Source organism: Odontesthes bonariensis, chromosome 3 (assembly GCF_027942865.1).
Source record: "Odontesthes bonariensis isolate fOdoBon6 chromosome 3, fOdoBon6.hap1, whole genome shotgun sequence".
NCBI classification, from domain to species: Eukaryota; Metazoa; Chordata; class Actinopteri; order Atheriniformes; family Atherinopsidae; genus Odontesthes; species Odontesthes bonariensis.
Window position 1 is genome coordinate 2,911,935 of NC_134508.1, and position 13,722 is coordinate 2,925,656.

The 13,722-nt window shown below is 44.9% G+C and overlaps 1 protein-coding gene across 5 annotated transcripts in view; it reads left to right on the forward strand.

Moving 5' to 3' along the window:
• The window catches only part of rnf123 (ring finger protein 123), a 149,821-nt gene that overhangs the window by 38,672 nt on the left and 97,427 nt on the right, over window positions 1–13,722 (forward strand). For all 5 annotated transcript variants that reach the window (XM_075460104.1, XM_075460108.1, XM_075460105.1 and 2 more), the window contains exons 25-31: window positions 199–282; window positions 929–1,036; window positions 1,114–1,291; window positions 3,394–3,468; window positions 7,531–7,618; window positions 9,228–9,315; window positions 10,366–10,450. In XM_075460104.1, the coding sequence (XP_075316219.1) occupies window positions 199–282; window positions 929–1,036; window positions 1,114–1,291; window positions 3,394–3,468; window positions 7,531–7,618; window positions 9,228–9,315; window positions 10,366–10,450 (706 nt within the window). The remainder of the gene's footprint in view (window positions 1–198; window positions 283–928; window positions 1,037–1,113; window positions 1,292–3,393; window positions 3,469–7,530; window positions 7,619–9,227; window positions 9,316–10,365; window positions 10,451–13,722) is intronic.

The window sequence follows — 13,722 nt, forward strand, 5'->3', positions numbered from 1 at the left end:
TTCATCTCAGTTTACTCTTCGTCCTCGCAGCTCGACCTCTGACCTCTCCGTTATTGCTCATTTTCGGGGCCGACGGACCGGAGCGGCGAGCTTCCCGGCCCCCCCCGCGCTGCTCCCGTTTGATCGGTCATCAGCAGAGGATGCTGCCGCCTCCTCAGTTTAATGCTCGGCTCTCTCCGTCTGTCCTGTTTCCCGCAGATGGTGGTGGTGGCGGACGACGTGCACGAGTACGCCGTGGCGCTGAAGGACACGGAGGAGAAGATCGCCCGATGCCCGGCCAGAGTGAGCTCACATCCTCGCTGTTCGGTGGTCTGCAGACACCTGACCAGCTCGGGCATTTTATGGTCCCTGATGGGAAAAACTTAGTTAGCAGACAGGTCCTCAGAAAGGTCAGAGGTCAGAGGGATCATCTGATGTCTGAGTGTTGGTGATGATTGATCCGCTGATTCCTGTAGGATTAGAGAAGGAAAGGAGTAGAAGAAAGTGAGCCGAGTTCCAGCCTCGTTTTGGTGTTGATGAAGGTAGTCCGGCTAGTTGGTTGGGGTTTAAAAAATAAAGCGTTTTGCTTCTCAAAACAATATGCGTTCAACAGAGAGAAGGAAACGTTACAGAGTGGGAGAAGGTTCTCTGTCCTGAGTTTTATGGGACGTGTTGCAGGTCTGAGATGCAGAAATGATGTTTGTTAGCGGATGAAACGAAGCTGATGAGACGGAACAGGAAATAAGTTGAGTTCAGAAATAAAACTAAATGGAAGAGTTGGTGTTTATCTTCACACCGTCGTGTCTTCTTTGGATTGGAGCCTTTTATTGAATCACTTTGACTCTGGTTAACTCTCCTTTTGGTTTATTCTGCAGCGACTTGTCAGTCTGAATGTTCTGCTGCTCGAGTTAAAATGGACAACAGAAGTGACTCCATCTTGTTTTTCCAGCGTGCAGACATCCAGGAGGAGCTCCAGAAGAGTCAGAAGGTGTTTGCAGAGAAGCTGAACCACCTGAGCCGCAGACTGGCCTGGATCAACGCCACCATCTACTCCAAGGTGATCTTGGTCGTCTGAAGCGTTCTCTCCTGGTTCTGGTCTGTCTGCTGCTTCACTCTGAACTCTGATGTGTGCAGGAGAAGATGCTGGACGTGTACTGGCTGCTGTGTGTTTGCATTCGCACCATCGAACACGCCGACAACACCGGCTCTCTGTTCGCCTTCGCTCCAGAGTTCTACCTCAATGTGGCCATGAACGCGTACAGCGCCCTGAAGAACTACTTCAGCCCCGCCAACAGCATGGAGGAACTACCAGGTACAACACTTTAGGATGTCACCGAAAACCTGAGCAGGGTCTGAAAGAAAGAAAGAAAGCCGACCTCTTTCTGCCACAGCTTCCTGAGGTCTTAAAGGCCACATATTTATTTCTTCCTGTTCCTGGGAGCATATATCAGGGCGTCTGAGGTGTGAAACGCCTTCCTGTTCCTGGGAGCATATATCAGGGCGTCTGAGGTGTAAAACTCCTTCTTCCTGTTCCTGGGAGCATATATCAGGGCGTCTGAGGTGTAAAACTCCTTCTTCCTGTTCCTGGGAGCATATATCAGGGCGTCTGAGGTGTAAAACTCATTCTTCCTGTTCCTGGGAGCATATATCAGGGCGTCTGAGGTGTTAAACTCCTTCTTCCTGTTCCTGGGAGCATATATCAGGGCGTCTGAGGTGTAAAACTCCTTCCTGTTCCTGGGAGCATATATCAGGGGGTCTGAGGTGTAAAACTCCTTCTTCCTGTTCCTGGGAGCATATATCAGGGCGTCTGAGGTGTAAAACTCCTTCTTCCTGTTCCTGGGAGCATATATCAGGGCGTCTGAGGTGTTAAACTCCTTCTTCCTGTTCCTGGGAGCATATATCAGGGCGCCTGAGGTGTAAAACTCCTTCCTGTTCCTGGGAGCATATATCAGGGGGTCTGAGGTGTAAAACTCCTTCTTCCTGTTCCTGGGAGCATATATCAGGGCGTCTGAGGTGTAAAACTCCTTCTTCCTGTTCCTGGGAGCATATATCAGGGCTGCTTCAGATTTATCTGAAATGACCGTGTTCTGATTGGATTAAACGGGAGGAAGTCGGATCTTCTGCTCGGTCGGACTCGCTTATCTGAGCTCTGATATTAATGTGAAAGCAGCAGAAAGATGGATGAGCTCCAGAAGCTGCTACGGTGTGAACAGAAGCCTGTTCGTGCAGCACGCCGGTGTATTTCTGCAGCTCAGAGCAGCTTTAAACGGACAGTTTTCACACCTTCTCAGTTAGAACTCCTCACATCATAGATCACAGACCTCTGACTCAGACCTTCAGAGGATGTCAACATCAGCCAGAATGATTTCCAGCTCACCCAAAGTCAGCTCCATGAACTCCCTTTAATCCTCCTTCGTCTCACACAGAACCAGTAGAAATGACTTTAATCCGTGGATCCCGCAGAGATGCTCAACAACAACAGGAACAGCGTTCATTTCACTTTCTAACCTTCAAAAATAGCTTTAGATAAACATTCTTTTTCAAAGCAAATCACAAATATTTCTATTTTTTGTTTTGGCTCCTTTTTTTGTTCCTTAATCAAACTTTTAATTCCGTTTTATCTTTTTGAGATTCAGGCAGACGATAAAGAATTCATGACGTCAGTCTTTAACAACAGTGGATTGCGGTTGCCATAGTAACCTGCCTCTTTTAAAGGTGACGCATCAGGCTTCTTTATGCGCTTTTTTGCCCATATTTGAGACTTTGGGCTGTTCAGTCCCTGAATAACAAAGTCAGAGCTGCGTCCACGTTCTGGGTCCAAAGTGGTTCTGGTTTACGGAGTAAACGGAATGAGTCTGAGTTTCGTTCAGAGGGGGGCGGGGCTTATAGATAGGGGGAGGAGCTCCACCATCTGGAGGGAGGAGCTGCTGCTCCCCCACATAGAAAGGAGTCAGCTGATTATCTGGTTAGGATGCCTCCTGGGAGGAGGCCCCGGGTCAGAACCAGAACTCTCTGGAGGGATTATACATACCATCTGACCGGGGAACACCTCGGGACCCCCAGGAGGAGCTGGAGGGGGGGGCTGGGGTGTTAAGATAATTCACTAAATAGAGAAACTTACCTTTATCCTCCGTCTCCAGGAAGAAAAGGGACTGCAGATTATTACCTGGACTTTAGTTTTTTATCTGTGTTCATTTGTTTTGTTTTGTAAAAATGAACGAAACATAGAAAAGTGATGATGAACATCAGAAGCTTAAACCCAAAGTTCCGACGCTGCGGCGTCTTCATGTCGCGGTTCAAACCGAACCTGCACACAGCGTCACAGCTTCAGGTCTGCTGAGCGTGCACGGAGGCTAACGTGCGCTGTCAGCTGCTCCCAGGCTGCTCCTCACATGTGTCCACATTGATTTTCAGGTTACGAGGAAACGCTGACTCAGCTCGCTGCCATCCTCGCCAAGCACTTTGCAGACCCACGCATCGTCGGAACAGGTAACACACACACAGAGTCAGAGAGTGTGTCTGTGCGTGCGCTGTGCGTGCGCTGTGCGTGCGCTGTGCTGTGATTGATGTGTCCTCTCCTGAAGCCTGTTTAAAGGTGCCTTTCCTCCTCCCGACTCACGTTGGACCTTCACTGCTCTGCTGGGACTTCCTGCGTCTGTGTCACATGACTTTTAATTTTTATTTAGCAGCTGTGAGCAGCAGCGCTTTGGTTCAGTGAATAATGGGCTCATCTTTATTCTTTCAGGAGTGATCGATGTATTTGTTTCTATCAGAAACCGATCGGCTCAAAGTAAAGTCGGTATCATGGAAACCAGCCTCTTAACTGTGTGACTTCAGAAGCGTTTTTTTGGGGCTTTTGTGCTTTTAATGGAAAGTTCAGAGAGACAGGAAGCAGGGGGCAGAGAGAGGCGGAACAACATGCAGCACAGGGCCAGCTGCAGCGAGGACTATAGCCTCTGTACATGGGGCGCCTGCTCAACCCACTACGCCACGGACCACCCCTGTTTTATTATTTATTTTATTTTGTAAAAGTCTGTTGCTCACAGGATTTTATTTTGTAAAAGTCTGTTGCTCACAGGCTTTTATTTTGTAAAAGTCTGTTGCTCACAGGCTTTTATTTTGTAAAAGTCTGCTGCTCACAGGCTTTTATTTTGTAAAAGTCCGTTGCTCACAGGCTTTTATTTTGTAAAAGTCTGTTGCTCACAGGCTTTTATTCTGTAAAAGTCTGTTGCTGTCTGCTGTGGAACAGGAAAAGAAAGTAATCGGCGGATCCACCAAACATGGAGAAGGGTACGGAACTTTTACTCGGCCATTTTCATGTTAAAGTTCTTCCAGACGGCGGAGTCGACAGAACCAAAGTCATCTGTAAACACTGCCAAGTTGAATTGTCTTCTCAGCGTAGTAGTTCCAGTCTAAAATATCACTTAAAGGCAAAACACACAACTGATAGCAGCAAGTCATTCAAGGAAACAGACAGTGGAGCGAGGCTTCTACATAAAAACTACAGAAAGATGCTGATGTTAAAAGTGTGTTTGCACAACAAATGTTATGGCACTTTCATTCATATGGCAGCACATTTAAAATAAAGCTAAATGCTAAAAGCTATACACTACTTTTGGATTCATTTTTGGATTCTGCGTACAAATGAGATTAATCGTGATTAATCAGGGAAATCATGTGATTAATTAGATTAAACATTTTAATCGTTGCCCAGCCCTACTTTATATAAACCCGTGTTTCTCTGCTCCTCTAACTTTGATGCTCACGTTCTGATGGTCTCAGGGTATTTTTAGCCTCCAATTTGTCTCGTTTCTGCAGCAGATTCACAACTGAAGGCAGAACTAAGAAGTCCAATCAGGAGCAGAGAGGAATAGGTTTGTTATTTGTTCCCTGGATGATTCCCTGCAGACTTTCCTCCTCTTTCCTCTTTAAAATGCTTCAGCTAACATGCGCTCTTTAATTTACTGAAGCCAGCGGGTGATAAATCCCTCAGAAGGCCGAGTGTCCCCCTCTGCTTGCTGTGTTATTCATCAACTGAGACGTGTGTTCCAGGAAGCCGTCGCTGTTTATCACGACCGGGCCGCGGCGCTCAATCACTCTCCTCTTATCGGAGATGTTTCCTCAGAAAAAATCCTGCTGCAGCGATAACGTCAGCGTGTTCCAGAGGCTGAAGGAGACCCGGGAACGCTCGACGTGAGAGAGTAAAAGCTGTGCCGGAGTTCAGGGAAATGAGTCCCGAGTCCCGCTGTGACCATCACAGAAACCCCGCTTAACGCCTTCAGCTGGAGAGCCAATTAAATTCATGCTTTGCTTCATCTGTTCGAGCCGCACGCTGCTCTGAAACACTTCAGGAACCTGAATGTGACCGGCCTCGTTACACCGGTGAGATTTGATTTGTTAAAGTGTTTCAGAGCAACGGCTGAAAGCTGAGAGACGGGACATTATGGAGCACTTTAAATATGAAAAAGAGGTCCAGCTTCTTCCTTCAGACTCATTAGCCGCTTTCGGACTGTAGGAACCTTTGGCAGTTCTAATAACCTTTTAATCCGCGGGGCCGTTTTCTCCCGTGTTCGGACATACAGGAACTCGGGGCTTTCTCCCTTAGTTCTTATAACTATTTAGCTCCTTCTCCGAGGTCGGGTCTTTTCATGGTTCTATAGAACGATCTGACGGAGGTGTGTGGTGGTCGGTAGCTACGCCCCATGTCATGCTATCACGGCTGAAATGTTTACTCATACACGGACACAACCGGCGGGTGTTTAATAAGTTAAACTTACACTGGTCTCAGGGCTCTGCTCTCCTTTCTTCCTTCATGAAATGAAAAAGTATCTCCTGACTCTCTCTGTGAGCTTTTCCAGCCTCGATATTAGACGCCTGATGTGATTGTCCATGATTAATATCACCATCATGCAGACCATAAACACGGTGGCCTCCCCGCTCTCCATATTAGCTTCTTGGTGGTGTTTTTTCTACTCTCATTACTTTTACCGTTTTGTTTTGTGTTTGAATGTAGCGCTAAACGGCTAACGGCTAACACGTCACTGTCGCAGACGGCTGCGCGCGGCGCATCAGTCCCTATCAGGTCCCGACTCATGTGCGAATGCAGACTGAAACAGTTCCGCTGGGGAAGGATAGTTATCAGAACGAAATTCGAGGAGGGTAGTTCTGATAACTACTTTCTTAGAACGGTCTGTCCGAAAGCGGCTATTCAGAGCTTTTAAAGGAATAGTTCGCCTCTTTTGACATGAAGCTGTGTAACATCCCATATCAGCAACATCATTTCTGAACATCTTCTTACCCCCTGCTGCGTCCTGTGAGCAGAGTTCCAGCCTCGTTTTGGTGTTGATGAAGGTAGTCCGGCTAGTTGGCTGGGGTTTAAAAAATAAAGCGTTTTGCTTCTCAAAACAATATGCGTTCAACAGAGTAATACATTTGCATCACAAAATGGTTCTCCAGGAAAAAGTCAGACCTCACAATCTCTTGGCCCTATTTTCTCTCCCTTCGTATCACTGCCTGCTGTGCAGACCGAAGTGCAGACCCCTGCTTCCGAGCAGCAAACACTGTAACAGGCGCGGCTGTCGGCAGGCGGCAGCAGGCAGTGATATGCGTAGACAGAGGGAGACTGAATAAACTGAATAAACTGATCAGGAGAGCGAGCTCTGTCCTGGACTGTCCCCTGGACTCCATTGAGGATGTGGGTGAGAGGAGGATGTTAGCTAAGCTGACATCCATCATGGACAACTCCTCTCACCCCCTCCATGACACTGTGGGGCCCCTGTACAGCTCCTTCAGCATCAGACTGTTACACCCACGGTGCAAGAAGGAGAGGTTCCGCAGGTCCTTCATCCCGGCTGCTGTCAGACTTTACAACACATGCACACACTGATCATGTTGTTGCCTTTCCCATGATAATCATATAGAGATTTTTCTTTACCCGTATTATTTATATTTTATTCATTTCAACTTCACAATGTGCAATATTATTTATACTAGGTTACTTTACTTTTTAGTATTTACTTTTATTTTTTTACTTTTTAGTACTTGCTTTTTCTCTCTAAAAAAAATAAAAAAAAATGTTTTCTCTTTTTTAATTTCTTGTTTCATGTCTGTTGTTGCTGCTGTGACAAGTGAATTTCCCCGTTGTGGGATAAATAAAGTACAATCCAATCCAAAGAAACCGAAGCTTATCTTTTCTGTTTTAAAAAAAAAGGACCCGAAAGGTAACATCGACAAAGAAAACAAGGTGGGCCCAGTTTGGACCCTTGAGGAGCTCCACATGTAAAAGTAGGGCTGCAACTGATTAAGTCCTCGTTAATAACAGAGAAACATCAAACACGACTTGGACCACGACAGAATTGTACTTCTTACAGTGTGGGCTGTTAAAGCAGTCGGAACAGAACTTTTATTCATTTAGAACAACTTTAAAACTTCAGTATTTGTAGCCGAGGAGATGAGAACTGCATCTCTGCTGTGTGAAGAGGAGGAACCATAGAAACGCTGAATGTTGTCTGTTTGACTCGACATCGTATTGAAGCACTTCTGTTCCCTCAGATATCAAAGACTCTCTGATGCAGGCGCTGGCGAGCTACGTCTGTTACCCACAATCCCTCAGGGCAGTGGAGAGGATCCCAGAGGAGCAGTGAGTCTTTGTTCATTTATCACTCCTGTTATCATATCTATCCATTTACTCCCCCCCGAATGATTTATTTCTTTGTTATTTCACCATTCTTCTTCTTCTTTTAATTAAATTTGTCGTTCATTTGATTTATAAATGTATTTATTTCCCTGATCACGTTTATTTCCTGTGTTTTCGCTCCATTATGCAAATGAGGGGGCGGTCTTTCAGGATAAATTCCAATTAAAACAACAAATAAAACTAAAAACAAATAAATAAATATTAACTTTAACAGGAGATGAAATTAATTCAGTTTAAAATTTAAGTTTTTTCACGTCCTGTACGATTCACCTTTTATAAAATCATTTTTTGTTTAATTTTAGTAACATTTATCACATAAACTCGTTTATTTTTTTACATTTTTGTATTAATTTGGGGGCCTAGCAGCGAATTGTGTTAGTAGTTTTTCCTATTATTATTGATCCATTTCTGCTGCAATTGAAGTCTATGGCAGCCCCATGAACGCTTTGGTAAAAAGTTGTGAGATTTGGCACACGTATTCAGCACAATGCCAAAGTCAACCTCAAGAATATTCATGCCCCAAGAGCGTACTCTCTAGCGCCACCAACACGTCAAAGTTCGAAGTGCATTCAGCTGCATAACTTTAGACTCCTTGGTCCAAATTTCACAAATTTCACAGAAGGCATCGTTTGAATCCTTGGCTCAAGACGAGTCCATTGACGTCATTTTCCGTGTAATTAGATTTTCCGCCATTTTGAATTTTATCAGAAACCTTAAAAAAGCATTTCAGGTCACACAGATTGTCCGATTTCCACGGGACTTGGCACATAGACTCTTCAGACCAAGCCGCACAAAAGCTATTGTGTGGAATTTTTAATTACGCTTCCGTTTGCCCATAACAACCAATCAAACTTGGTGGCGGCGTCGCCAAACAGGAAGTGAGGCCATATCTCGGAAACCGTTTGATCTTTTGACGTCAAACTTCTAACGCAGACTCATGACCAGGTCTTCAAAAGGCCTAATAAGTTTGATGATGTTTGGCCTATAGTTGGCACTATATGTAGCAAAAATGCATTTTTGCTCATATCTTTGGACCTATTGGTCCAAATTTGACAAATGGGTTACCAATGGAATCCCTGGATGCAGACGAGGTCATCGCATCCCATGAGTCATTTGCGCCATGTTGGATTTTCCACCATTTTGAATTTTATCAAAAACCTTCAAAAAACATTTGAAGTCACGCAGATTGTCCAATTTCCACATGATTTGGCACATAGAATCTTCAGACCAAGGCGTACAAAAGTTATCATGTGGATTTTTGAATTTCGCTTCCGTTTGCCCATGGCAGCCAATCAAACTCAGGGCCGACGCACAAACAGGAAGTGAGGTCGTGTTTCTGCGATGCATTGATGTATCGATGCCAAACTTGGTGCATGGACTCATAACGCCTTCCTGAGCAGCCGTAGCCACCTGACGTCTTCGGTTGTTTGAGTAGCTTCTGACGACCTGGAATGTGTCGATGTGGATGAGAAGATGGAGACGGGTCCAGGTGAGCTGCACCTGCTGTGATGAGGCGCAGGTTGGTGACGTGCACTGATGTTTGTGCTTTCAGACGAGTGGCGATGATGAGGAACCTGCTGGCCCCGTACGAGCAGAGACCCTGGGCTCAGACCAACTGGATCCTGGTGCGGCTGTGGAGGGTGAGCGCGCACACACACACGTGCACACACACACACACTTATTCTGAGGCCTGTTGCACGCCGTCTCAGAGTCGGTGGTGTCGGGTGTCGTTGGGGTTGAATTTAAAGCCTCCTTCTGACCAACATCTGGAACTCATGTTGAACCTTTTGGTTTCTGTTTCACTTCGGGTGAGAAGAAGAAGTCGTAGTGAGCGCTGATGATGTCAGAGCGGTCCGAAAACCCCATGTGTCTTAAAGGGATAGTTCGCCTCTTTAGACATGAAGCTGTGTAACATCCCATATCAGCAGCATCATTTCTGAACATCTTCTTACCCCCTGCTGCGTCCTGTGAGCAGAGTTCCAGCCTCGTTTTGGTGTTGATGAAGGTAGTCCGGCTAGTTGGCTGGGGTTTAAAAAATAAAGCGTTTTGCTTCTCAAACAATATGCGTTCAACAGAGTAATACATTTACGGCGAGTTACCGTAACAGGCGCGGCCATCGGCAGGCGGCAGCACACAGTGACACGAAGTGACTTTGTCCTGCAGAACGATTTTGTGATGCGTTGATTTTCCCCAACGTGTTGAAAACCTGACAAAATACCGGCTGTTTACAATTTTGTTCCCACGAATTCGGCGCTACTAAAGCTAGCCGCAGTGAGCTAACGCACTTCCGGTTATTTTCACAAAATAAAATACCCGTTGCCTTTTATCATAGGGAAAGCCATTACCATACAATTGGTGCTTTTGTTTTGAAAACAGGAAGTGAACCTACCCTCGTTGTAGCTAGCTTGAAACTGCCGTTTTGACAGGAAATGACGATCGGCGACGTCACGTTACGTTGCATCTTGGGTAGTTTGAGTATGAGTTGTAACCTCATGATGCATACCCAACATTTCAGAGAATCTGGTGTGCATCCGGGAACTTCTCGCTTACTCAAACTCGCATACTAACTCAGAAAGTTAGTAGGAGAAGTATGAGAAGTATGCGGTTTGGAACACAGCCAGAGTAACATCATTCTGCAGGCCTGTGGCTCCTCCTCCTCTCTAACTATGTGTTCTCTTCCTGTTTGTCAGGGATGCGGGTTCGGCTACAGATACACTCGCCTGCCTCACCTGCTGAAGACCAAACCGGAGGACGCCAACCTGCCCAGCCTGCAGAGTAGGTGCAGCAGCATGTAGAATGATGAAGATGGAGGAGTCTCTGAGCTCTGCTGATCCTCACTGCTGTCTTGACTCTTTTGTCTTCTCCATCTCTTTAATCTTTCTTTTCTGGAGCATCCTCCAATTTCAGCTCTCGTCTTCTTTCATGAAGTCCCATAAATAAACCGAGGCCACGACTGCCCGTCTGCGGCGGGTTTATTTTTACTGCAGCTCTGCTGGAGTTATGGCTTTAATCATCAGTGTGTGTCTGTGTGTGTGATGGACAGACGTGACTCTCTGAAGTTGTCCTGGATGTTTCTGCATGAAATGTTTTATTCCAGGAAGCAGCATCCCCTCAGTTTCAGGGTTACAGACGTTCTGTGGATGAAATGATTCAAACAAAGAGGAAAAAGAATGGAAAAGTATTCGTATAAGTATTTTTGGTTTCTAAGAGATGAAAAATGAGAGTTTCTGGTCAAACTTGGTTTTTCTACCATTTTGAATCCTTTGATTAGAGGCTTTTTTTTCCCACGGCTGGTTTGGGCCTCAGGTGGAAAAAGGAGATTCAGTTCCTCTGAAGTTGGGAAGGTAGATGCATCATCAGTGAGTCCCGCCGGCAGAGGTGGGTAGAGGAGCCAAAAATTGTACTCAAGTAAAAGTACTGTTACTTCAGAATAATTTGACTCAAGTAAAAGTAAAAAGTAGTCATCCAAATAGTTACTTGAGTAAGAGTAAAAAAGGTGAAAAAACTACTCAAGTACTGAGTAACTGTTGCGTAACGTCTGATTTATTTGTTAACACAAGCATTCAATCAGACAGACAAAAATACTAAATAATCATCTTTAGGCAAATTAGAGTTCATCCAATTGATAAAATAAATTAAAATGAATTAATTACAAAATAGCTTAAATTAAAATAATCCAGGTAAATTCAAGAACTTCAATAAAAAACAAAAGAGACTTAGGAAATGTTTAAAACATATGTAACCCATATGTAACCTAAAAAACAAACATTCACCTATCCATGGGGGGAAAAACGAGTTTAGGAAACTTAGCGCTACATGTTTCCTCAAGTTAGATGTTGAGTTTCTGCTGAAATGTGCGTTTGTTTTGGTTGACACAGAAGACACATAATGTAGCTGCTGTTTCTCACTCTTTGTAAGGTAAACATGCTTTCAGTATGAGGCCTCGTCTGCGTCTTCATTTCCCACCGTTGGTTCTGACATTTTTTATCTGTTTCTTTGTTTGTTTGCTACGACTGCTAATGCTAAAGCTAACCCGTCCCGCCGCTGAGATCGAGTACGGTCACGTGACCAGACTGCACGGCTGCGTCTGATTGGTGGAACACAGTCAGGTGGTAGAGCCTTTGGCGGAAGTCTCTCTCTCTGTCAGAATAAAACATTAAAATGAGGCGTACGCGGGGGGATAAAAATAATGAGGCGTAGAATACCAAAGAGGTAAGAAGAAAAGTAACCAGCTCATTGTAGCCTAATGTAGCGGAGTAAGAGGACAGTTTCTGCTGCACACATCTACTCAAGGAAAAGTAAAAAGTATAGAGATTTAAAACTACTCCTAGAAGTATAATGTTTTCAAAAACTTACTCAAGTAAATGTAACTCGTTACTACCCACCTCTGCCCGCCGGATCTTTGCAGATCGTTGAAACAGTTCGCTCCCACATGATCACCTGCTCGGTGGCGTCTCAGCAGAACCCACCAGCAGCAGCAACATTAGCCACCTGTCCGTCGCTCGCTATCCCAGCCCGAAGGCATTCCCTGCCGTCTGAGCACTGGAAAAAGGGGCCGTAGTTTTACTAATTTAACATGTTGCATTGAAGAGTTAAAGACTAGCTAAAGTTAAAGAGTTTAAGGCCATAAACTTGTCAAGAAAAGCGGTAACAAAGGTAGAGATTTTTCTGACTTCGGTCGCCCTGTCGCCCCCTGGTGTCCACTCAAAAGAAGGCACCGTCTCACGTCTTTAATTTAAAGGCGGCGTCCGTCTTATTGTTCAGTTTGTGGTCAGAATGAGCTCAACATGAATAAACATATTTACATAAAACAAAATGTGTTAAATCACGATGTTGAGGAGAGGTAACGGGCGGCGGTGGTGATGTCACTTCCTGTCTGAGCAGCGGTGTCTCTGACTGGTTTCCAGTTGGAGTAAAAGCTACACTCTGGTTGGTGCTAAATGTTTCGTATGAGCTCAGTTTGCTGAAGGCAAATTGAATACTTCCGGGTCCAAACTCCAGTCTGTCCTCTGCTGTCTGTGTGCTAATTAAACGGGTTTGTTTCGGAATCGGAACAAATCCCGCTTCATCTTCTGTTTCAGCCTGTTTCCTCTTTGTTTTGAAGCTTGTGTCTGTTCTTCACTTGAATCAAACGGTGATTTTCTGCCCTCCTGCATGATAACTGACCTCCATCTGTGTGCTTCTCATCCGCATGCCTTTCAGGAGATCTGTCCATTGCTAGTTTCCAAAGTAAGTTCTTCCTCCCACCCTCCACTCTTCTCTTTCTGTTGCTTTTCACTCGTCGTGTTTGCTGCAGTCGGACCTCCTCAGAGGGATTTGTTCGTGTGCTGCATGTTAAGGAGGGAGTCCAGTTAAGCGAATCAGCGATCAATAGCTCGTTTCTCAGGTTGGAGGTAAAGCTGTCAGGGTTTATTGGACCGCTCTGAATCTGTCAGGCGATGAAAGAGCTGCTTCGCATGCAGAGGATACCCAAACGATCAGAACTGAGCCGGAACCACGAGCTCAGACTGAGGCTGTGTTCCAAACCGCATACTGCATGCTACATGCTACATACTGCATACTACATACTACATACTGCATACTGCATACTGCATACTACATACTACATGCTACATGCTACATACTGCATACTGCATACTGCATACTACATACTGCATACTGCATACTGCATACTACATACTGCATACTGCATACTACATACTGCATACTACATACTTCCATACTACATACTTCCATACTACATACTACATACTGCATACTGCATACTACATACTACATGCTACATACTACATACTGCATACTGCATACTACATACTACATGCTACATACTGCATACTACATACTGCATACTACATACTGCATACTACATACTGCATACTGCATACTACATACTACATACTGCATACTACATACTGCATACTACATACTTCCATACTACATACTTCCATACTACATACTACATACTGCATACTACATACTACATACTACAAACTGCATACTGCATACTACATACTGCATACTGCATACTGCATAGTACATACTACATA